This window comes from Trichosurus vulpecula, chromosome 1, assembly GCF_011100635.1.
Source record: "Trichosurus vulpecula isolate mTriVul1 chromosome 1, mTriVul1.pri, whole genome shotgun sequence".
In the NCBI taxonomy this organism is placed as follows: Eukaryota; Metazoa; Chordata; class Mammalia; order Diprotodontia; family Phalangeridae; genus Trichosurus; species Trichosurus vulpecula.
Genome location: NC_050573.1, coordinates 515344291 through 515370587, shown reverse-complemented (window position 1 = coordinate 515370587; position 26297 = coordinate 515344291). Strand labels below are relative to the sequence as shown.

The window sequence follows — 26297 nt, the reverse complement described above, 5'->3', positions numbered from 1 at the left end:
CAAGTCTTAGTCTTTAAGGAGAAAAAGAAAGTGCTTTTGGTACCTAGATGTGCTCTATTCCCTCTGAGCAAAGCCCATTCCAATACATATATCTAGCTTGTATTAAAAGCTGATTTTACCCTCTGCCTCTACAAGGCAAGTTTTTTTTTATCTAAAAGCCAAGGAGAGAATCACTTAAGAGAACAACCTTTTGCCACCGCCCCGCCCCCCAACCCCTGTGAAGGTTTCACAGACAGTCAATGCTACCTGAAATTCTGAGATTATAGAATCATTCCTTTGTATTACCTAGCATCCTATTTCAAAATGCAAAAGTAACAAAACAAGCATCTATCACATGTACCTTCCTGTGAATGGGTTTATCATGTCACTTCTAGTGAGAGATAAAGGCATTGAGGAAATGGGATTATAGATTCCTAACATGGGAGGAGAACCTCAGAAATTGTCTAGTTCAAACCATATCTGAACAGAATTTTTCTTTCTATAACATTCCCAGTGAATGATTATACAGTCTTCACTTCAGGGCCTAGGCTTGAAGGAGGGTACCTGCATTAGGCAGCGAGGAGGGTGCTTGATTCATCAGCTGGGTCAGCATCATTTCTTTTCTCTTTATAGAGAATGTCACTATCCAGAAAAGGGATCAGGCCTGAGGCACAAACCAGGGGAGAGTATTAGCTAGCCACTCTTTATATAGAAGCCCTTCCCTCTATCTGTATATTAATTGTGAGTTAATTCAAAACATACTTGTTAGTGGGTAACAAAATTCTCAAGCTGCCAACTTCTGCTATCCCTCTTCCCTATGTTACATGGTTTTATGCCATTCCTAAGTTAAAAGTCCTATGACATCTACATCAATTCACAGCATATAGTGAGTCGCCATTTTGGAGGCTCTTTTTGGTGACAGGTGTGTGTTTCATTTCAAGAAAATCTGATCTGTAAAAAATATAAACTTATAACGCAAATAAATATGTAGCATGTGAATCCATTAATAGCCATTCTTAGCTTTGAAGAATTTCCAAGGGTCCTTTAAATAGCAGGCACCCTAATGAGTGTAAGTGGCTACTTGTAAAACATTACCTGATAAAAAGGGGAATAAAACCCAGAAACTTCTTTTGAAAAATGAAGTGTTACAAAGCATTTTCAGTGAAAGATCAATTGGAAACTGACAAAGCATATCTGAAATAAAAAATTTTAAGTCAATGTAGAATCTTTAATACTTGCAAAATCAGTCCACATACAACTTCCCAAGAACACACCTATTGTGTCAATTGAATTATGAATATATCCAGGGTGGTGTTTCTATTTCATGGCTATTTCCCGCTCCTAGGACAACCCAAGAAGGCAGTGCATCCAGGTGCCAGTTAAACTGCTTGGGGGACAAAAAGGGAGTGCCAATAGCACACTCAAAAAAGTCTAGGCTTAAAGGGCTGTATAGATAGGTTCTTGGTTATTTAGGCAGGTTATAAGTCATTATGCATTTCAATTTTTAAAACTCCTAAAAACAAACAAATTATGAAACTCAAATATTTGATTAAACACAGTTTCATACGTTTGACTTGCTCTCTTGTATTAAAAGGTTTCATGGCTTCTGGTACATATTCTTTTTAGAGGAGGTGCAGAATGTTGTTTATATTTGTTGTGGGTGCTGTTATAATCACTTTGTCTCACACTTTTATTTGAATGGTGTGGCTGTTAATGGAAAGACACTAAATGGTCCATAAACCCTATATAGCATGATTTAGAAAGAAGAGATTAAGACTTTGAAAGCATTTGGGCTACAATGCCATAGATTTTGTTAGAAATAATATTTAAGGGGCTCTATAGTGTTTGCATATTTTCTCTCTTTACATTTGGCTTATGGAAACAGGTATCGAGTTATTTGTTTCAATGCCTGTGAGTAATGTGCTTTGACTCTTCAGGGAGGAAATTTTTGGCACCTCTCCTTTTTTTCCTTGCTGAGTTAAAAAGGTAGAAAGGATTGTCAGCATTAGTTTTCTTTTAAATAAAAGCTCATTCATGAAATCTTTTCCATAACTCTGACCACGATACAAAAAAGAAACAATATCATATTTATCTGCCTACATGGCCAGCATGTTTTCCCATCTTCTTTTATCTTGTTTTTGAGGAACCACATTTACTTCTGCCTTATTTTAATTATTTTATTGACAGCTTTTCCCCCTTTTTATTTTTTTTTGTTTCCTGCTTTATTTCCTCCTGTTTTCTCTGAGTCTTCTCATTTCTTCCTTTCCTGGATTCTTGTTGTAGATTTTGACTCCATGAGAGGTAGTAAATTGTAGCTGCAAGATCAGTGAACTTAGAGTCCTAAGATTGTAGAGCTGGAATACACTTTAAAGGTCATCTGGTTCAACCTCATTTTACAGATTAAGAAACTACAACCCAGGAAAGTTGAGTGACGTGTCCAAGATCACACAATAAATGTCTAGAGAGATTTTAAATTAGGTAACTAACTGAATCCAAAGTCAATGTCTTTTCACAGTACCATGCTGACTTGGGCTTGAACATTAGCTTCATCATCATTTATTAATTACAGTGAATTTGGACAAGCTTGTCTGTGCTTCACTTCAATAACACACAGTGGAAAGGTAGTAAGACTTGGAATTGAGAAACCTGGGTTCAAAGCTTGGTACTTCCATTTACCTTTAACAAATCGTTTGACTTCCACGGTTTCGTCTGTAAAATGAGAGCAGTTGAACTACATGACCTCTAGGGTCACTTCCAGTTCTAAATCTATGATCTACAAAGTGAGAATGGTCATAATTGACCTTACTTACAACGCATATTTAAATATAGCACTTAAGAATTTAAAGTGTTTTCTCCACAATAGTCCTGTTGGGAGCTTTTAGAGTAGATGGCCCCAAGGGTCCTTTCCTATGATATAATCCTATGATAGATGGAGATATATGTCTCTATCTATCTACATCTATATCTGTCTTTCTATCTATCTGTCTACCCACACCGAAGTTAAAATTTCTATAGATGACTGCTGATATACGGAGAGGCAACATCCTAGGTTGGACGAGGTATCTGGATTCCCCATATTTGAAACCATACTTTACAGTATCTGAAATTTGATACTGTCTCCATGAGGCTATCTTCCCTATAACAAATGCAACCTAACTTAGCACAAAACGAATTGCTATATTTCTGGGATGATGAGATTTGCTGTTATAAAAATATGCATTTTTCAAATTGATATATGTATGTGTGTGTGTATAAATATACATATATATATACATATATATATGTATGTATACACATATAGCCAAGGCAATCAGGGTTAAGTGACTTGCCCAGGGTCACACAGCTGGTAAATATCTGAGGGCAGATTTGAAATCAGGTTGTCCTGACTCCAGAGCCAGTGCTCTATCTACTATTCCACCTAGCTGCCCCTCAGAAGTATATTAAAAGTGTCTCTTCCAACTTATTTCCACCTCATTAACAATAATATTTGGCATTCATAAAGCCCTTTCAGGCCTGCAGAAGGATATTACCTGCAACATCTCATTTGACGCCTACCACACCCTGCATGCTAGGTAGGTCCTACAGGTATTATTCACCATCGTCCAATTGGGGAAACATGCTCATGAAGGCCAAGAGACTTGGCTGTAAGTGGTGGAGGCAGAATTCCAACTTGGTCCTTCTTGACTCCAGGAGTAACATGTTTCTCTTGTAACAGTCTGACTGAAGTGATTGCCTCCCCAGCCTACTTCCGGTCCTGCTCCTAGGCAGGCTGGTGTTGTGTTTGTCCTTCATTTTGGAAGAGGATCGTGACATCAGGGACAGGATGACATGACTTGCAGTTGACTTTGATTTGAGTTGAGGGAGGGCTATGCAAGGTCACCAGCCTCACTTTCTCCTCTAGAGCCATCTGGGTCTAGTGGCCAGATATTCATCAGGATGACTGGATGCATTGAGAGACCCTGGCCCTTTTAGGCTAAGGCTTTTTCATGTACTTACTTAGAATGAGGTAATGCCTGTTCAGTGAATAGGCCTCTTTAAGAAGTGAGTCAAGGGATGGCCCCTTTAATTAGAAAAAAAAATCAAGCTGGGAGGGGAAGACCCTCAGGGTTGCTGTTCCAAAGAGAAACAGTTACCATAGATATTCACTCTAAGCCAGAAGGGCCCAAAATACTACCATTAAGTGGAGCTTGAGCAGGGACTTATTGTGGTCCAATCTGTGAGCTTCAGAAGAGAGAGACAGAAACAGAGAGAGACAGATCTAATCACTAATCTCCAAGTTAAGTGGGCAATAACATATACTCTAGGCTTGTATCTACTGTAAATATTTATGGTTCAAGATACATCCTTGTGCCTAAATTTCATAATTGGTCTTATGTGTAATATCATGGTAAAACATGGCAAATAGTTTTATTTCTGTGAGCGCGATACCTCTTTTTTTTTTCAAATTTGCTCAAAGAAAATAGGTTTAAAAAGAGATTGATTTGTTTCAGCTTCATGCCATTGCTTCTGATTCAAAATGGACTTCCATAGTTTTCAATTAATTCATTAATTAATTTCATTAATCTCTACTTCATTACATTGTATCTAATGACAAGAAGTGGGATTCTCTAACCCCGGACCAGCCAGTCTTTATACATAAGATAAAATAAAATTAAAACCTTAAAAACTACCTTAAGATAATTCCCACTGGTTATGTGTATACAGTCAAAGGAAAACAAAGGAGAGTACAATGGTTGCTCAGTTTGAGCCAATAGCTACCGCATTGCAGGAACTGAATTTTGCCTCTGTAGAACTACTAGAAAGGCTTTGTTCCTGGCCAAAGGTAGATGATATCCAGTTTGTATCACCCTAATATTTTATTCTGGGCAATAATCTTCACCAAATTCTATTCTGTTGTGTCATCATGGTGTGAAGAGTGATCCTAGGTTCTTGAGGGCTGTTCTAGTGTCATATAAACTCTGGCTATTTTCCCCAATATAACTCTCTGAGGTGCCACACTGAGATATTAGAATAAAAATTACAACACTTGAAAGACAGAAGTTGTCTCTCATTTTCGTGTTTATTCAATAAATGTAACAAAGCTTTTCTTTTATTTAAGTGTAGCCTAGTAGAATCTAGTTGGGGAGAGACTTTAATAAATACCATAGGGATTGAACCTGGGATTTTCATGGTTAAAGGAAGTTCCCAGGTGAGGAAACTCCCTTTACCTAAACAAATCACCATCTTCCCTGCAACTTATACTCTCAGAAAGGTTGCTAGAGCTTGGAGAGGTTAGGTTCCTTGCTCAGGGTCATACAGCCAATAGAGATCAGAAGTGAGACTTGTACCCAGGGTTTTCTGCCTTCAGTGCCACCACTCTAGCTTCTAATTTGTGCTGCCTTTATTTAATGAATAAATGAAAATAATTTTAATTAATATAAAGCATTATAATATCAAATGTTTCTAAGATATTTCTAAAGTACTCAAGGATTCTTTAGAAGAGTTAGCTCTTTTAAGTAGTTAAACATTTTCCCTAACTCATTCATCTTCTTTGTACTATAATAAACTGAACCAATAATAATTAATATTGTTGATATTATAAATTAATATCAATAAAGTAAACTAATAATAATACACTAATAAACATTTTTCATCGTATGAAAGCAGACTTTATCCAGTTTGCCTGAATTAAAATTAATTTTGAATTCATGGTGTCCAAAGATACTGAGGTTTTACTGTAGATCCTGCATATAATTGCATCATCTCTTAGAAATTATGTGATTTGCCCCATAAAATTATAATTAAAATGTGAATTCCTAGACAATTACTGAGAATTATTTAGAAATCATTTTGAATGTTACATCTGTGTTTAGGTACTATACTCATATAAAAATTTTAAGGCAAAGTAAAAAGGGGGGAAATTTTGTACATTTTGCCAGAAACACAAATAGTTTTATTTCGTTGATCATAAAAGGGAAGTTTCTTAACTAAGGGCTTCAGAAACTTTTATCATTCAGACATTTTCATTCATGTCTAACTCTTTATGACCCCATTGGGGGTTTTCTTGGGAAAGATACTGAAGTGGTTTGTTATCTCTTCCTTCAGCTCTTTTTGCTGGGGCAAACAGGGTTAAGTGACTTGCCCAGGATCACACAGCTAGTAAGTATGTGAGGCCAGATTTGAACTCAGGAAGATGAGTCTTCCTGACTCTAGGCCCAGCACTCTATCCACTGTGCCATCACTGCCCAGGAAATATTGTTGTTCAGTGGCGTCCAACTCTTCATGACCCTGTGGACCCTACTGTCCAGGGATTTTCATGGCAAACATATTAGAGTGGTTTGTCATTTTCTTCTCCACTGAAATAAGGCAAACAGGTTAAGTGACTTGCCCAGAGTCACACAGCTGGTAAGTTTCTGAGGTTAGATTTGAACTCAGGTCTTCCTGACTCCAAGCCCAGTGGTCTACCCACTGAGCCATCTAGAAAAACTTTAGCTTCCTCAAAATTGCTTTATTAGGCTCATATTCGGTGAAACACTAATCTCAGACAGTAGAATTTTAAATTACTGTCTTCAAATACATGTCACAGATGACCATTCCTTTACAATTTTAGCTTTCTGAAACATAAATAGAAAAGATGAACCCATATTTCTGGTGTCCAGTGTTTATTCAATACATCTCTTTTTTTAATCTTACACAGTATTATGTAGTTTGTTATTCTTTAATCTCATTTTCCTTTGCATACATATGCCCACTAAAGGAGAATTAAAATCTAGTTAGTTGACAAAGTATATGTAATAAGTTCAAAGCAAATACTATATGTAAAGGTTTTTTTTAAAAGATATATAGGAAAACTCTATAGCCAGATTTTTCTCAATGCTCCTGAAGACAAATTGCATGTTTTCATTGTTGCTCGCCAAAATGCAGAACTATTTTATAATAGCAAATTGCTAATGTGATGATTAAGCACACAAATTGAAGTGGAAAATTGAGACAATTAACTCTACAAAACCAACTCTTGCATCAGATTGGCTTTTTTGGGTGAAATGGTTCCCTTGAATGCACTTTTGCGGAGGTGGCCTTCATTCCCAGTGACATTTTCAGATTGTACACTATGCATCATATCATTTTAAAAGTAGCCAAAATAACCAGGGTGCAGGAGATTATTTGTAGAATCGTAGAATCTTACCAGTTACGAGGGTTGTAATGAATCATCTAATCCAATCTGTACTTGAATGGCAATCTCCTCCACAGTATGACCTTTACAACTTAGGGTTTTTGTGGGAAAATGGTACCATTAAGAAGTATAAATAAGGGTTTTTACTGATGTTCCAAGATTAACTATTGCGGAAAATTGTTTCCAATTGTCCTGAACTATGTATGTGACTTTAATTTCTTTTTATATTTCTCAAGATATTTATAAACAACGAATGGCATAATTCATCGAGTGGCAAAAAATTCGCGGTCTTTAATCCTGCAAATGAAGAAAAAATTTGTGAGGTGGAAGAAGGTGATAAGGTAAGTTTTCTCGTCTGATTTCCTGTTCATCTAGTGACAGTTTATTTTTCTCTTGATTCTCAGGTTGCAAACTACTGTATAGCCAAGTCTACTTTTCATGTTAAAAAAATTAACTTGGTGTATGAACTATGAGATTATCTAGTCTAGCACCCTTAGTTTTACAGATGACAAAATTGAGGCTCAGAATTAATGACTTGCCTGGGGCACACAAGTAGCAAGTATGATATTTAAATGTAGATATTTTGACTGTAAGATCAGCTCCTAACACTACTGATGATTCACAAAAGACAGAGGAAAAGACTGTAGTTCCCTATAGACAGCTTCTCAATAACTTTATTATTGATAATTGTTTTAAATGATATGATTTCTTATCATATCCCATGCTTTTTTCTCCTCTTTGGCTTCCATAGAATGGTCCATTTGAGAATATGTTTCCTCATCTGTAAGTTGGCAAAAAGAAATTGACCACTTACAAAGAGGTTTGAAACGTTCATGACTTAAAAATCAATATTTATGTATATACCTGCATATATATATATATATATCTTTCAAAACCTATTGAAATAAAAAAACAACCCAGTAAAGCAAAGTTTTAAAAATACACATTGATAGAAAAGTTTTAGTGTCCTTTTCTCTTCAACTTTACTAAATGTCTTGTTTTTTAAAAAATAATTTAAGGAACTTATCTTGGCTTAGATCTTAAAGAGTGTTTAGAAATTAATTTGTTCCCACACCCCTTCATAGTATTAACAAACTTAATAAACTATCCCCCATAATTTAAAAGCAGACTATGACAATACAAAGTCTGAATAAGCAGCGTCCAAAATGTTAAAGTTTTGCTATAGATCCAGCATTTATTGGCTGCATCTCATAAATAACTAAAATTACAAGTAAAGTGATAATGATAACTATAGAGTATTTTTGTTTAAATTCACTTGAATGTTAACTACATCTCTTTAATTACTGGATCCATATAAAATTTTGAAGAGAGCACATATGAGGGTTGATTAAAAAAAATTGAAGCCCCATATATGAGAGCCCAAGTCAGGCTATTATCAGTAAGTGGCAAAAATAGATCAGACCTCATGTTTTCTTACTTAATTTCCAGTATTCTTTCTAATATATAATGCTATTGAAGTCAATCAAATAATGATTTAAAATTAAATGTATTGGAGTTGTTTCAAGTACTAAATCTGTGTTTAGAAGGTCTAATCTGCCAATTTGTGTATGGGTTCAAGCACCAGTAAATGGATGGACCCATTTCTTCACATTGGCCTTAAAAGAATTCAAGGAGCCGTGATTTCATCCACATGGGTATTCCCTTTAGAAAAATAGATCTAGCCCTCTCATGCCTTATTAGTTAGTTTTGTAAGAAGATGCAGCCTGCCTTCTGGAGAGGAGCCCCTCTGGAGCTTGTGTTGCTCTGGGATAGCCTTTGAAAAATTAGGGCCATTTCCATGTGGCTTTGGCGTGAGGATATGTTAAAACAGGCAAGAACAGGCAAGAAACTTGTTCCCTGAAAGAAGAAACCAGAAAAACAGTAAAGGATAGAATGAAAAAGTTACATAACATCTAGGTTAAATTATGAAATAAACACACAAAGTAGAATTATAGGCTATTAAATTAGAATTGCAATGAAGTGAGGCTTCTACCAGGCAATATGTTTTTGAGGGTTTTGTTTTGTTTACGGGGTTGTTTTTTTGGCAGGGGGGAGATAAATGATTAAACTTAAGTAGTTTGTTTAGAACATTCTACTACAACAAGGCAGTCAAGGGAATTCTGTACAAACACAACCAGTAATGATTCAGTATCTTTATATCCTAGGTTTGAGCAATGTCTTTAAGTGGTATAGATAGAGTAGTGGTTCCATACTGCTTTCTACTAAATCTATGTAACATTGAACCTTTAGAAAATTCAGTGTAGTCTTTTGTGTCCCTAAACATGCCAGTCACTAAATTCTTGGGGAAATGACTGCAGAACAAGTGACATTTTAAGGTATTGAGAGCAAAATCAAGATTTTCACATGTGATGTTTCATATCCCAATACTTCCTATTGTTCTTAGTTCTTTGTGTTAGGACAGTAGCTATACCCGGCTGTTTATCTGCCCAGTTTTATCTACTTGATGATAATGGGCACATTTTAAAATATATCCCTTCAAATACTGAATGTGCTTTAATATACTTTGATATGATTTTTTGATTTACCCAGATGGATCTATGATCTAACTGCTTTACAGGTTCCCTCCAATAATGTAAATGCAGCCTGTGCATATCTTTCCATCCTGTGTGACTCATCCATTTCTTCCCATAAGTTCACCACAGAGGGTCTCCCTAACATTTTGGGAGCCTCTTTTACTGTCTCCTGGAATTATGAGAATTCCCATGGATCCCATGGGATATCAATTCCTATGTATGCTTAAAATATGAAAGGGTTATCATTGTCTACAGAAGCATAGTTACATGGTATAGCTTCAGGAAATTTAATGTTTTAACTTAAATATTCCTTGTACTCTGACTTCTACTTTGAAATAGTCATATCCTTCTATTGTCTGATAGACAAAGTATATTTGCTGGTTTTGTCTGGCAATCTACTACCAGAAATATCTTCAAAGGAATAGAGATCCAGCAGAAGTCAGATACCCCATATGATATACCATGTCTACAATTAAAATGGGTCAGAGTTTCTTCTTGGATCGACAAGATCCGTTCAACCACTACTTCACAGCCATGATTTAATAGATGAGGTGGACCTGCTATGATAATCTCATTAGAACATAAGATCCATTAAAGTAAGGCCTAAAAAAACCCACTTTGTACCACTTTCCAGGCTATCACTAGCACATGATAGGTGCTTGTTGAACTCAGCTGAAGTGTCTGATGATGAAATTGACAAACCTGTCAGTAGAAGGGCAATGCTTTCCTTACACTCTACAGAGTCATTGTCATCTAGACACACCTGTTCAAAGTTGGGAAGCCCACCAGGGAAGCTCCAGCTATAATATAGTCAATCTCCACATATGGGTAGCAACAGAAGGTCTGGAAAGCAGCCTAGAAAAGCATAGTAAAATGAATTGAAATCAGAGGCCTTGGGCTCAACTCTCAGCTCCATCACTTATTACCCATGTGACCATGGCCAGTTCACTTACTTCATCTAGACTTAATTTTCTCATCTATAAAGTAAAGGGACTAAACTAGGTTACCTTTATGGTTACTGGCAACTCTAAATGTATTATCCTGAAGAACAGTCACGAGGTTGAATTTTGACAGAGTTGCGAAGGCAGCTGAGTTTGTCTTACACCTGTCTTCTTTACCTATGTCAGTCTTGTCTCCTTTTTTTCTGGAGCTCAGAAGTCCCCAGAACCATACCTCATGAAGATTTACTAAAATCTTTCCAAGAATAAAATAATATTTTTTTATTATTATTATAAAAACAGCTCATGTATTTAGCACTTTATGATATACAAAGTCCTTCTAGTTGGCTGTCAACAATTTTTTTAATCTGGAGAGATGTGATATTTTTCTAAACATATTTACCTATTATTAGGGTGATCTTAGAGACTAAAATACCTTTAAGACTCTTCATAGAATGAAGCTTTAATGGTGAAGTGAGAAGCAATGAAGTTGATATGTAGAAGCAGGTAAGGCCCTCCCAGGAATTACATTGCAAATCCTGGGGGAAAAGATATTTAGGAGCCTCGAAGCCTAAGGGAACCTAAGAAACCAACCTAAAAGTTTTAATAATGACTTTACAATGATTGGGCAAGGGTTGTTTACAGAGTGTTATCAGAGATTTTTAGGTCTTAATGTTTTATAACAGTGTATTTATGAACGGTGTGCCCATCTCCTAAGCCTAAATTTCCAGGCAATACTATCTGTGGCAGGTCCCTTTTTCATTTGACTAAGAGCTATTCATGAAAAAGCAGCATGGCAGAGTGATAGAGAGCTAATATTACTTCTGCTACGTGCTGGTTGTATGAGCCTGGGCAAGTCATTTAATTTCTCAGAGATGTCAGGCAGTTCTCTAAGAAAAACTGTAAGTTGTAGAACAAGCACAGATCTGCATTTTATCTGTCAACAAGCTTCTAGTAAACATTCACTGTGTACCAGGTGCTGGGTTAAACACTGGGGTGGCAAGAAAGGCAGAGACAAAAACACGCTAAAAATCCCAGCCCTCTTCTCAAAGAGCTTGCTACAATGGGGGAGATAACGTGCAAACAACTATGTACAACAAGATAGACCGACAGACAGACAGAGGGGCAGCTAGATAGATTGACAGAATCAATAGAGGAACTATTGCTAGCCAGAATTGATGGATTAAATGAGGTTTTTTGATACGGAGTGTGTTTCTGGGTAGTAGGGAAGAAGGGAGTAGAAAAAAGATTTCCTTCCTTCCTAGAAAGGATTTGTAGAGAGAATATTCTCATTAGGAACTTCTTATACTTATGAAATAATAGCTCCTGCAAGAATGAAGGAGGAGAGGGCCCAAGCAGTAAGATCAGGTTGATATGAGGCAACAGTTCTCTCTCTTTGGCAAAACATTACTCAACAGGCAATTCTTTTTTTTATTTTTAAAAACACTTTTATTTAAAGTTTTGAGTTTCAAATTCTATTCCTCCCTCCCCCGTCCCTGAGATGGTAAGCAATCAAATATAAGTTATACATGCGCAGTTATGTAAAACATTTCCATCTTAATCATTTTGTACAAGAAGACTCAACTAAAAGACAAAAAATGTGAAAGCAAAAAATAATAGTTCTTTCTCTGAAGGTGGATAGTATGCTTCATCATCAGTCCTTTGGGATTGTCTTGGATCATTGCATTGCTGAAAATAGCTAAGTCAATCACAATTCTTCTTTGAAACAATATTGCTATTTGTATACAATGCTTTCCTGGTTCTGTTCACTTCACTCTGTATCAGTTCATGTAAGTCTTTCCAGGTTTTTCTGAAATCATCCTGCTTGTCATTTCTTATAGCACAATTCCATTACAATCATAAAACACAGGTTGTTTAGCCATTCCCCAGTTGATGGACTTTAGCCACCACAAAAAAGCAATTATAAATATTTTTGTATAAACTCGTCCTTTTCCTTCTTTTCTGATGTCTTTGGGATACAGACCTAGTAGAGTGGTATAGCTGGATCAGTCAACAGGGAATTCTTAAGCACATACATGCACTAGGGATATAAACATAAATAATAAACTTATCCCTATCCTCAAGGTGTCAACATCAAATTAAAAAGAAAAATTGTCATGGAATTCCAGGTCTGAGTTTTTAGGAGCAAAAAGAACTTGTGTTTAACATCACAAATGGAATTTGTATTGCTGTCACCAAGTTGTAAAACAGGAAAGCTGGAGGCCAGTCCTATGGTCTTTCAAAAATAATCAAGGGACTTGTTTACTATAAATTTATTAACAAGTCTTGCTTTTAAAAGCCAGTTCATGGTGGCAAAGAACACTACTCAAATCTGTAACTAAGGTGAGGCAACTATGGTTTTGTCTCTAGGTGTTAATACCTGTGGGTGCAAGGTATATTTTATCCTCATAAAAATCTTTGGCCCACCCTCCCTGTACCTCAGAGTTCTATTTCCACCCTTTTACTATAAGATTTGACTTTATAATTGTCCCTGTTCATTCAGTTTTCTCCAAGTTACCACTCTTAGGTCCTCTCATTACCATATGCTCTTTTCTCAGAGTCTTTCTACCCCACAATCTCTGCCATCTTCTTACACTTCCGTCCCCTCCTGGGGGTTGATGGCATCAGGTATCATGAACCTTACCACAGGGATGCCAACATTGGCCTGGAGACCCATGTCGGCCTTTTCAAGAGGAATTTCCCGGATTGGCAGTGATGTGGGTGAACACTATGGGAGGCGGTCTTTTTAAACTCCAAGTGATAGGTGACATTACCCCACACACACACACACGCACACACACAAACACATCCTCCAAGTGAATTGGCCCCAACTGTCAAAAGTCCTAGTTATTACTCTGTATACTTACTTGTTTACTACTAAACTTAACATTTTAAATTATACACACAAGCAAGTGGTCTGGGTTACTTTGCAATTAAATTCCTCAGGGAATGAAACTGTACACTTAACATTCAGTCCTCTTGTAACATTTCACCCTTAAGGAATCGTCTTAATAATTCATTGAAAAAAAGTTAATGATTACTGTTTAGCACAGAGGTTTACCTTCTGTCCAACAGTTCTGTAGAGAAATGTGTAAAGATGAATGCTGTTAAGTACATTTCTAGGTGAAATATTCAAATTTGACAAATTACACAGTCATTGTAAACCTGATAATTTGGAACTGATTCTTTACATAATAAACCAAGAGATTTTAGGAATTCCATTTGTGTGGAGAATAGAACTAGCAACAAGCCCGTATGCTACCATTCAAAATGTTGTTGTCTTAATTAGGAGTTGGGGAAAGGGAAGACCAAATGGAGGTTACTGATCATAGATACAGATATGGATATAAACTTTTTCTTTTTATCTTAGTGGTTCTTTTCTGAAGTGGTTCTTTTTTGAAGATTGTAATAATAGAGCATGACTACATTTACTTAATACATTAATACCTAATACATTAATCATTGGAATTTGAAGTGCCTATTAAAAATAAATGTTTATAGCAGGTGCAAAAAGAAAACAGTAAAAAAAAACCTGTTTTCATAAACTGCCCACTCTCTTTGTAAATGGCCATATTTGATTTAATTTATGCATAAAATTATAATCCAACAAAACTTGCGTGCTTCCTTATTCCTCCCAGAGAATATTCCATTATCGGCCAGTCTCTTTATATTTTGATGCCCATGAAGTGTTTGCAATTGGTAGGCATTCATTTCCATTGTGAAATATCTGTAACTCTAAGCACGCGGAACAAGATAGCAAAAGAGGCTTGGAGAGGCTTCTTTTCTATTTCCATTTGTGTTTAAGCAGACTATAGATGATACAGATCATATCTCTTTTATGCCTTAGTGGACAGCCTTTGTTAGTTTTTGTGGCCAATAAAATCCATCCCTGGAGCCAGTGTTCTGGTCCTGAGCCTCTCTGAGCTTATCCAGGCTGGTCTCTAGACAGCAGATGTACCTCTGCCCACGCTTGAAATCTTTCCAGCTTGCTAAGACCTTTCAGAGTCTGTCTCCTTTGACATTATATTGAGACATCCGTTGTCACGTCTCTGCCATGATGTGGTAGAAGAGACAATGAATGTGACAGATTACGAAAAACATGGTAAGATTTGGACCAGGAGAACAATGTCTGCACTGACCACTATAGTGGTAGGGGAAGCAACTCAGAAAGAATTCAGAACTTTGATTTCCAAAATGTGATGGTGAAACATATTTGCTACCTCTTGGTAGAGACGGGATTGATTAGAGCCATAGAACCATACGTGCATCCTTAAATATGGTAAACATTTTGATTGCTTTCCCTTGACTATATATACTTGTTATTAGAGCATCTAGGCAGGGCAGGGATATGGTTTGGCAAGAAATAAAATATATGAGGGGGGAGCATCAGTAAAGTGTTTTAAAAGTTGCAGAGGAATTAAAGGGAGGTAGAGAAAGCATAGAAAAATAATTTATTACTTCCTGGTTAAGTTTATGTATACATTAAAAGGAAAACACTGTATGTGATAGAAGTTCACAGTTCTTTATATAGTCCTTATCTCTCTTTTCCTTTATGCCTTGATTCAGTTATGATGATGGGTCATCTTGTGCTTGATCTTGTGCTGTCTTGACACAGCCTTCAGACCAAGTCAGCTCCATTCTATAATGAGGAATTCCTTACTATAAGTCAGGAAGACTGGAGATCAAATCTTGCCTTAGAAAACTTAGTAGCTGCATGACCCTAGGCAAGTCACTTACATCAGAACTCAGTGCCCTGATATAAAAAATAAGATTAATATTAGTACTTACCTCATGGAGTTGTTGTGAGGATTCAGGGAAATAACATATTACAGTACTTTGCAAACCTTAAAGATGCACTTGAGTAAAGGTGACAGAAAGGATATAAACAATGTGCAAGACATTCTTATTGTCTTCAAAAAATTTTTAATCTGAGGAGATGGCACAAATGCATAATTAGTGAACAATTAGGAGCTAAATATCTGTACTGCTGTGCTTAAGTCTCATAGGAGTTAAGAGAAGCGAAAGATCACTATGGGATCAAGTAGTCAGAGAAGGTAGTAAAAAGGTCACAGTTGTGGAAATGCAAAGAAAGGGGCGAAGAAATTTGTTTTACCCAACAGACCTGAATGAAGCATATGATGCTATCACGAGGAATTACCGTAAGAGGAAGATGTACCTGAGATGTGCGTCCATGGGAGGTATGTTCCTAAAGTCATGGCACCAAGATAGGGTTTGAGGTTTTTGTTTGTTTTGTTTTTGTATTTTGTTTTAGCATTAGAAGTCAAGCAATCCATTACGGTACTGTATCTTGCGAGGTAGATACATTCAGGTTCTCAAAGCCTTTTTAAACATAAGTGATGGGAGGCCTGATGTAGTCGAGAAATAAAAAAATACAAATCACCTGATTTCTGGTCAATTCTGTATCCATTTGGCTACGTGGCCTCTCTTTGGGAGGCCAGAATGTCTATAGTTACCCATATATGGATAAAACCATGGGCTGAACACTGAACAGAAGCACACATATGAAAATTGCACCACACAGATCTGTTTAAATACAGGGCAGTCAGTATATAATGTGTAAGTTGTGTTCTCCTGATAGCATGCAGACAGCCTTCCCATTCCTGGTGATTTGCTTTATTTCAAAGCAGCAGGGTCAGACTTCTTTTATTTAACTTAGGAAGGGAACAGAATGTATGAAATAAAGCGCCATCTCCATATAATAGGCCATAGTGATTAAGTTTTATCTTCTTATGTACTGCTTGCCCATCGGCCCTACATTCAATTTCTGTTTTTAATGTCTCTCTGTGGATGCCAAATTATGTCTTACTGTAAATGTCAATTGTATGTTAGTCAGCAGAGTATGGAACAGTTGCTTAACATAAAGAAACATTTTACATTTGCCCTGAAAATCTTACCAGTGAATTATGCTGAAGTTACTTGCTAGTTCAGTTAAACATTCATTAAGTAACTACTGCAGAAACAATACTTTGGGAGTACAAAGACTAAAATGAAACATTCCCTGTCCTCAAGGGGATTACAGTCTATTGGGGAGTTTAACAGGTACACAGACAGCGTAAGTTAATAATTAGAGGGATGAGGAGGATGATTTCAGAAAAGAGCTCAGGTAAGAGCTGGCCTCTGAACTGAGCCTCAAAGAAAACTAGAGATTATACGAGGCAGAGTGGAGGAGTACCCTTGTATCTTTGTCAAAGACAATTTATGACAAGTGCAACAAACAGCATAAAACTATGACAACAAATGCTGGTGATTCTGGGAAGTTGGATGGTTGGACCTTCAATGTTGAATGCAGGGTCATCCAACCAAGTATATATTTGAGGAAGGTCATCTAACAAGTATATATTTGAGAACTCCTCTATCTCCTCTTCCTCTATGTCTGAGGGTATCTCTCTCTCTTTTTACACACACTCACACACACAGCCATGTTCTAGTTATAACGTGGGGAAGCAAAGGGAAAAAATAAGAAGTGGTACGCAACCTCTATGAGTTTAAATCTTGGTAAGACAAGATTAGCAATAGCAAAGAACAGTAGACAGCATATAATTGGGTACCAAGTCATATCATGTAGACTTAAGTGGTGCAAACGTTTAGGGAAATACCACTTCAGCAGCAGCAGTAACAACAAAAATGAGATTCTACCATAAAACCTAAGAGAGGCAGGTCGTGTACCTTCCACACTTCTGATTTAGGAGATGCATTTTTAGCAAAAAAAAAGAGATAATTAATAATCAAATAGATAATTTTGGTTACATGAAATTGCAATGCTTTTACACAATATTAATGTATCCAGAATAAAAGAGAAGTATTCTAATTGGAAAACATTTATATTGGATATTTCTAATTGAAGAGTTTGACATTTAATCTATATTATTCATAAACTATATTTATTTAATCTATATTTAGTCTGTAACAGATAACAAATATATGACTAAAAGAAAGTCCTAAATAGGTAAATGTTCAAAAGATATGAACAGATAGTTCTCGAAAGAATTATAAACTATTATTAAAGCTATTAAAATAATAGAATTACAAACTATTATCAGAACTGTATGAGTAAATGCTCCAAAAGAGAAACGCACATCAAAGCAACCTTCCATTTTCACTTCGTGCCCAGAAAATTGGCAAAGATGAGAATAGTCAATATTGGGAAAGGTATGAAAAGGACAGAGGCACTAATGTGTCATTGGTAGGGCAACTTGGAACAACTATTCCTGGAAAGAAATTTGGTATTATGTAAAAGTGTGACCAAAAGGTCCATACCCTTTGATATCAAGGTTCCTCTGTTAGGCATATATCCCAAGGATACAACTGACAGGGAAAAAAGTGAAGGTGTGTGTGGCAATATAGGAGAAAATAGAGTAGTACTTTCTGTGGTAGCAAAGAAGTAGAAGCAAAGGAGAGGCCCGTTGCTGGAGAATGGTTTCAGGGGTGGGAAACTTGTGACCTCGAGGCCACATGTGGCCCTCTAGGTCTTTAAGTACAGCCCTTTGACTGAATCCAAACTTCGCAGAACAAATTCCCTTAAGAAAAGAATTGGTTCTGTAAAACTTGGACTCAGTCAAAAGGCTGCACCCAAGGACCTAGAGGGCCACAAGTGGCCTCAAGGCTGCAGGTTCCCCACCCCAAACAGATTGCAGTGTATGAACACAATAGTATATTACTGTGCTGTAAGAAACAATGAATTCGATGAATGCAGTTGACACAAGGAAAGAAAAATGAACTGATGTGAAATGAAATATACAGAGCCAGGAAAATAACATATACAATAACAACAGTAATGAAAATGGAAAAGAACAACCACCATATAACAGTGAGGAAGTAAATGTTGTGAAATTACAAAGAACAAGACACCTACCTCTAGTCCTTTCCAAAGGTTTGCAGAAGGAGTGGAACATTGTATCTGTCAATTTTTTGATGCCTTGTGATCAATTCAAACTTTGCTAAATTTTATTTCTTTTCCTCTTTTTTTCCTAATTGTTTGTTATAAGGAAAGTTAATCTGTTTCAGGAAAGGAAAGGAGGGATATGAGAAATCTAAGTGACAGAAAAATAAATGATAACAAAATTGCTAAAAGAAAAAAATTAACAAAATAATAACCTGTTTTTATATGGTATCTTGGAGTTCAAAAAGTGACTGTCACAATAGCCCCGTAAAGAAATATAAGATGACATTATCTTCATCTTACAGATTGAGGAAATTAAGTTTCACAGATTTTAAATGGCTCATCGATAGCACTGAAACTGGAATTTTAGATTGTGTTTCCTGAGTCCAGGTTCAATATTCTTTTTAGTACGTCAATAGTTATTCTCTATAAAGGCTTGTAGAAATTAAGGAAAATCCCGTGGAAGGTGTCGGACTTGAGTGAGGTCCTGGTGAATGAATTTCAGTTGGGAAATAGCCGAAAAATACGGCAACCGTTATTCACAGGATCATACTTTAGAAATGGAACGGACCTATCTATGAGTCTAACCCCTATCTGGTGGGGTTTGGGGGTGTGTGTGTGTGTGTGTGTGTGTGTGTGTGTGTGTCTTTCTTGCTTTTTAATATTGCAGAGGTAGTAAGTAGCAGAGCTAGGATTCATACTCAGTGTTCAGTCCACTGGAGCACATGTTGATGTGGAAGGTGTCATGGACTCTTTGTTTGTTTCTGTTTTGGGTTTTTTAATTATTTATTTTTAGTTTTCAACATTCATTTTTATAAGATTTTGAATTTTAAAATTTTCCCTCTCCCCCTTTCCTCCCCTTCCCCACATGGCAGGCAATCTGATATAGGCTATATATGTACAATCATATTTAACATCTTTCCACATTAGTCACGTTGTGAAAGAAGAGTCAGAACTAAAGGCAAAAACCATAAGAAAGAAAAAAAAGTATACTTCTCTATGCATTCAGACTCCACAGTTCTTTCTCTGGAGATGGATGGCATTTTCCATGATGAGTCTTTTGGAATTGTTTAGATCATTGCATTGCCGAGAAGAGCTAAGTCTGTCATAGTTGGTCATTGCACAATGTTGCTGTTACTGTGTACTAACCCCTGTTTTTTACACAAAAGAAAATGGAAGCCCAGAGAAGTTAGGTGACTTGGCCACAGTCATACAGTTAGTGAGTGAAGCTGGATTTGAATTCCAATCTTCTGGATTCCAGATCCAGTGTCCTCTATAATGTTCTCTTTAGTGAGGCGTTTCTCAGTGCTCTAGGAAAACCTACTATCATATGTTGCATGAATAGTAGTTCTATAAGAAAAATGACAAGGTCAACTATTTTCCTCTCTAAAATACTCATTGTTAAACAATGGATTTATCAAAAGAAAAGTGTTTGGAGTAAAAAAGATAGCCTGGTGGAGTGAAAAGAGTATTGAGTTTACTCAGAAGATTTGGGTTCAAACCCTGTTTGTGTCACGTATGTGGCCTTGAGCAAATCAGTTCAATTCTCTAGGCTTTCCAGTTTCCTCCTGTGAAAAATGAGGGGGTGGGTCTACATGCTCTTCAAAGTACACTCTGCCTTTTCAGCCTGTTAGATTTGGGCATGTGCAATTTTTCCATGTGAAAATAAGATAGTTATGTTTTAAAAGGGCATCTATAAAATACTTTAATTGGATAAAAATTTGGAAAAATGAAAATAGCCATAATTCCTTCTCTTTTTTAATGTAATTTCCCCGTCTTCTTTTTTGCAGGAGTATTTCATAACTTTAAGCCAATGAGTATGAGTTCTGCCAGTATATTTTGATCCCCAAAGTATTCAGTGTTGAAATTAGTTTGGGAAATATTGCTTGAAGTATCCTTCTTCTGAATTTAGCTTTCTTTGTTTTTTTAGGAGGATGTGGACAAGGCAGTGAAAGCAGCAAGGGAGGCTTTTCAGATTGGCTCCCCATGGCGGACAATGGATGCTTCAGAGAGAGGACGGCTCCTGAACAAACTGGCTGACTTAATTGAAAGAGATCGTCTGCTATTGGCAGTAAGTATGCACCAGATGAAGTGAGGGATTGGTAGAGGCCTCAGTTTTATTCTTTGTTATGAGTTGGTTTTGTTTGCAATGATGAGTTCATGTCCTCAAAAAAAAAATAAATCCAACTCTTCAGAGTTTTAAGGAATTCCTTTACAAGCTGTTTTACTTCTGTCTCCTAAGGGTTAGGCCTCAAATCCAATTCTTGCAGACCAATCACATAGCCAGAGGTTTGGTTGTTTTCTTTGCTTGTTTATGCATCGGGGCCATCAGCAGTCCTGATTTATATCTTGCCACTGGACCCAGATGGCTCCAAAGTGAGGCTGGTGACTTTGCACAGCCCTCCCTCACTTAAATCCAGTTCGCTTGCGAGTCATGCCATCATCTTCCTAATGTCATGGTACTCTTCGAGAACAGAGGACAGACGACAACAATAGGAGAGTTAGACCTCACATCTAATTCTTTCAGACCAGTTCTCTTATCCAGGATCCCCTACTGCCTCTCAAAAACATCTCGCTGTTTTGTAGCACTTTTAAAGAATTGCAAAACACTCTCACAGAATCTTGGAGACTTAGAGCTGGAAAGGGTCCGGGGAGCATCTAGTTCCACCCATCTAGAGCTTGTCCCCAAAGTGTCCTCTAATCTTTGTTTAAAGACCTCTAATAAAGGGAAGCCACTACTTCCAAGCACTGCATGCTTGGATAGCTCTCATCATTATGAATTCTTTCCTTATGTCAAGTCAAAATTTGCCTCTTTATAATTTCCTCCACTTGCTCCTACAATCAGATAAAGTCGAATCCCTTTTCCACGAGGGTGGTCTTCAAAAATTTGAAATACCTTTTTGGCTGACATATCCGGGGAAGGGGAAAGGAATTATTATTTAGCACAGGTGCTGTGCTGAGTGCGTGACACATATTACCCCTTCAGATCCTCACAACAACCTTGGTACATAGGTACTATTATCATCCCCTTTTTGTAGTTGAGGAAACTAAGGCAGGCAGCATTAACAACTAGTAAGTGTCTGAAGCTGAATTTGAACTCAGGTTTTTCTGATTCTGGGGCCAGTGTTCTATCCGCTGCACCACCTAGCTGCCTAGATATCATATAGAGATTAAATATTCAGCACAGTGAAACTTCCAGATTTTTTTTTCCAAGAAGAACTACTGTCTAGCTACAGTTTTCACATCTGATTGACTGACAATATTGCTTCTGCTTTTGCTGATCTTCACCAATGTTCTTTCTGTTATGCTTACCCCACGCTCAGCTAGGTGGTGAAGCTGGGCTTGGAGTCAGGATGACCTGAGCTCCGATACCATTTCAAACACTTAATAGCTGTGTGACCTTGGGCAAGTCACTTAACTTCTGTTTATCTCAGCTTCCTCACCCATAAAATGAGGATCATAATAACAGCTCCCTCCCAGGGTTGTTGTGAGGAGCAAATATTACAAGATTTGTAAAGGGCTTCGCATAGTACCTGGCGCGTAGTAGGTGATATGGAGATTCTATATAATTATCATTACTGTTAGACGTCTATCTTCTTAATATACAGTACTCCTTGCCCCCTTTTACCCATCTAATTTCCTTGGAATAAGGTTTTCCCTTGTAGATTTATATTCCAGTAACATACCTGTTCTTCTCAAGTCTCCCATTCACTTTGACTGTCACTTATATTTTGTACATTAGTACATAGCTAGCTGAGGTGGTGGGTTTTGTTACCCTCTACTTGTTGCTCCTTTGAGTTTTTGGACACCTACTTCCATAATTCTTTCAGTGCTGTGGCTACTCTATATAGTACCAAGCTTGCCAGATGTTTTTCCCCCCATTTCTTTCTTTCTCCTTTTGTTTTCAGCCAAAAGTCTGCTTTGTTTAGATTTGTGAGTCTCCGGGCAAACTCATTCTTACCAACCTTTTTTATGTGAACTCCAACCCTGGCCAAGAGCCTATCACTTCTACATTTTAAATTATGATCCAAATCCAAATTTAGCCAATTCAACTCTTAGACAGTATCTTCACCAGTTATTTACTTTCCTTCCAACAAACCTGGGAAGTCTATAGAGAGAGATAACGATCTCGATTTTACAGATAAAGAAATGTGTGGCTTATTCAAGGTTTATACCATCATCACATTTTCATCCTGGAAGGGATGTTAGAAACCCAAGTAGTCAAACACCCTCAACTTACAGATGAAGAGACAGAGTAAAATGACCAGTCTAAGACCCCTCAACTAGTAAGTGGCAGAGTCAGGATTAACCCAGGCCTCAATTCCAAATGCAGTGTTCTTTCCACACCCAACCAATGAGTGTAAGATCCCACCATCCATGTTCAATTGCTGTTGTTTGCTGTTCATTCGTTTCAGTTGTGTCTGACCAGCTTGGGTCACAAAGATGCTGGAATGCTTTGCCATTTCCTTCTCTAGCTCACTTTACAGATGAAGAAAGTGAGGCAAACGGAATTAAGTGACTTCCCCAGGGTCGTATAGCTAGTAGGTGTCTGAGGCTGAATTTGAACTTGGGTCTTCCTGACTTTGTGCTTGGCACCACAGCATTATGTAAATAGCAAAGTCTCTGGTAAATAGTTCTGTCCTTAGTACTGGTTAAGGAATAATTCAATAAATATGAATATGTATGTAACACATTTTATATCAGATATATAGAATATGTTCCATTTAAAGTCATAATGTAAATATAAGTTTTAATACTCATATAATTCATACATATATATTTTATCTATTAGGATATGCAGGGTGTCCCAAAAATATCAGTGCACTTTTAAGCTTTAAATTCTGTTAAAGTTGAAAACTGCACTAAGACTTTTGGGACACCTGGTACTTAATATTTCAGTACATAATGTTTTGGCAGGTAGCATGACCCAAAAACCAAATCGATATAATTCCTAGAAATATAGCATGAAAAGTTTTAGAAGACTCCCTGGGGGAGTTTAGCTCCTTCATTTAACAGATGAAGAAACCATAGATGTGCATAAATTGTGGGTCAGGAACATACCCATTGACTCCTCTCCTCAGGGCAAAATGAGGCTTGACTTAATTCAATCCAACAATCATGTATAAAAGCTCTTAGTATGTACAAGACACTGTTCTGGTATTAGCAGGAAAAAAAAGCCTTAATTCTACACACACACACACACACACATATTAAGAAATAACAGAATAATTCTACTTGCCTCACCTACCAGTCAGTGTTGTGAAGTTCAGATGATAGGAGATCCATTGAAATGATGTGAAATTAGTACATAGAATTTAGAGCACTATATAAATACCCACTTTCAGTATTAACTACAGCTTCCTGAATAAATAGCAACAAGGAACACTCTCTCAGACTTGACTGATACTACTCCTTTCCATGTGTTCCATTTTCAGCCTGTGAATAGTCAATGATCATCTGCATCAGGGTTTCTTAACCTGGTATCCATGAACTCTTATAAAAATATTTTGACAATTATATTTTAGTATAAGGAGTTTCCTTTGTAGTCTTGTGTTTTATTGTACACATTTAATAAACATTCTGAGAAGTGATCTATGGACTTCACCAGACTGCCAAAGGGGTCTATGACATACACAACAAAAGATTAAAAACTCATGATCTACCTAAAGGAAATCAGACAGAAAGCCAGATGATTCATTTGGTTCAGTACATTTTTGAGACTGTTAACTTAAACCCTGAAAAGTACGTTTGCTAGAGTTAGTACAACAAGGATTTATGATTTCATCAGTGTGAGGGGCTCTGGTATACTAATTCTCTCCATCCCAAATATTGCAGTGTACCCAGTAGATAAATCTAGGGAGTTGTCAAAGCATACACAGAATGATTTGCTTACTCAGAGTACACAGACATTAAGTATCAGAGGTAAAATTTGAAGCCAGATCTTCCTAATTTCAAGTCTGTGACTCTTATCTGTGATTCCATACTGTCTTTATATTAGAGTAAGATTGTTAACTAAATAAGTAATAGTGTAACATTTTCTTTTAAATTCAAGACAAATATATTGAGCTCAGTTTGAGTTTAATCTTTTTTTTTCCCCAGACAATAGAATCTGTGAATGGTGGAAAAGTCTTTTCCAATGCATATCTGATGGATTTAGGTGGTTGTGTGAAGACTTTACGCTACTTTGCAAGCTGGGCAGATAAGATCCAGGGTCGTACAATCCCAATAGGTAAGTAAATGTGAGCTCTTAAAAAAAAATAAAGATCGAAGATATCTAGCTACAAGGAAGTACTTTATACTAAAATTACTTTATTAGGTAATGAAAAAATTTCACTTTGGAGGGTGCTAGGGTCTGCTAATATTTATCATCTCCCCTTTAATTACAGATTCAGCAAAAATATATCAATAACAGGCTTAGAAATATTTTAATGACTATTGGATATCCTTCAATCGATCTAATTATTGAGTAGAGTAAAATTTATACTCTCTTCCCCCACGGGTCAAACTTGTTAAACTGATGCTTGACATTTTACCTCTTTTTTTCTTTTATCTGCAGTGGTAAGTTTTGCTCAGGTATCAGGTAATTAGCTAGGATTCTTTCCATGCTCCAGTCACATACCAGCACAATCATTTACCCCTAGTCTTGCTTTGTACTGATGATTTAAGTTCTCATAGAAGCTTGTTAACTCAAAGAAAGATGAAGATGAGTCTGTGGCCAAGTTTAACTATGTTAAGGAATTCTCTCTCTCTCTCTCTCTCTCTCTGTCTCTCTCTCTCAATATTATATATACACACACACACACACACACACACACACACACACACACGCATATGCATATACTTGTATACATACATACATATATACACATGGATGTGTGCATATATAATATGCAAAATACATATCTAATATATATGTAATGTATTCTATATATTTTTAATGGGCTGTGCAAGTAACTTCATGGAAAGATAAACAGTTAAAAATTTGGAGAACTTGAAATGCCATTGGAATTTGGTTCAACTTAACTCCAGAGCAGAAGAGCTCAAAATGACACACTGGTATAAATTATATTTATTGGTTTTAAGGGAAACAGAGTTTGACCAGAAAAGTTGGGAGATAAACCAACTATACATCTAAAACCTAACTGGTTCTATGAGAACTTGGAGGAAAATTGTCCTTTAGCCATGGTCTACTTTCTCACTCTCCAATTTAATGAACCCAGTAGTTGAAGATTTCATGGAGATGATCCTTAAGTTTCTCCAAGGATTTAAACAACCTCAATGACACTGCAACTACCTGAAAACCAGTAAAAATGCCAAGCAAAAATGAACCACAGAAATGAGGTGGGCATTGGGAAGGTCATGGGAAATTAAAACAACAGAGTAAGAAAACAGCGAGGCATAGTCATATCTCTCTTTTTGAGACTCGAATTTCTAGATTGATTAAGAGAAGGAATGAAATGTACCCAAAGAAATTGATGAATGGGTATTAAAATACAACAAGAATTTATTAAGCACCTACTATCTGTAAAATACTTAAATTAATTCAGATTATTCATCGGAAGGACAAATACTGAAACTGAAGGTTAAATACTTGAGTTTAGAAGATAGGACACATTGAAAAAGATCCTGATGTTCAGAAAAATTGAAGGCAAAAGGAGAAGGAGACAGTAGAGAATGAGATGGATAGAGAGTGTCATTGAAGCAACAAAAATGAGCTTGGACAGACCATGGAAGATAGTGGAGGATGGAAGAAGCCCTGGCTATGGTCCATGAGATTATGAAGAGTTGGACAT

The 26297-nt window shown here is 36.7% G+C and overlaps 1 protein-coding gene across 1 annotated transcript in view; it reads left to right on the top strand.

The window, feature by feature from the left end:
- The window catches only part of LOC118833614 (retinal dehydrogenase 1-like), a 70093-nt gene that overhangs the window by 5041 nt on the left and 38755 nt on the right, over positions 1-26297 (top strand). The window contains exons 2-4 of the mRNA XM_036740991.1: positions 7369-7473; positions 20435-20575; positions 24604-24733. Of these exons, the coding sequence (XP_036596886.1) occupies positions 7369-7473; positions 20435-20575; positions 24604-24733 (376 nt within the window). The remainder of the gene's footprint in view (positions 1-7368; positions 7474-20434; positions 20576-24603; positions 24734-26297) is intronic.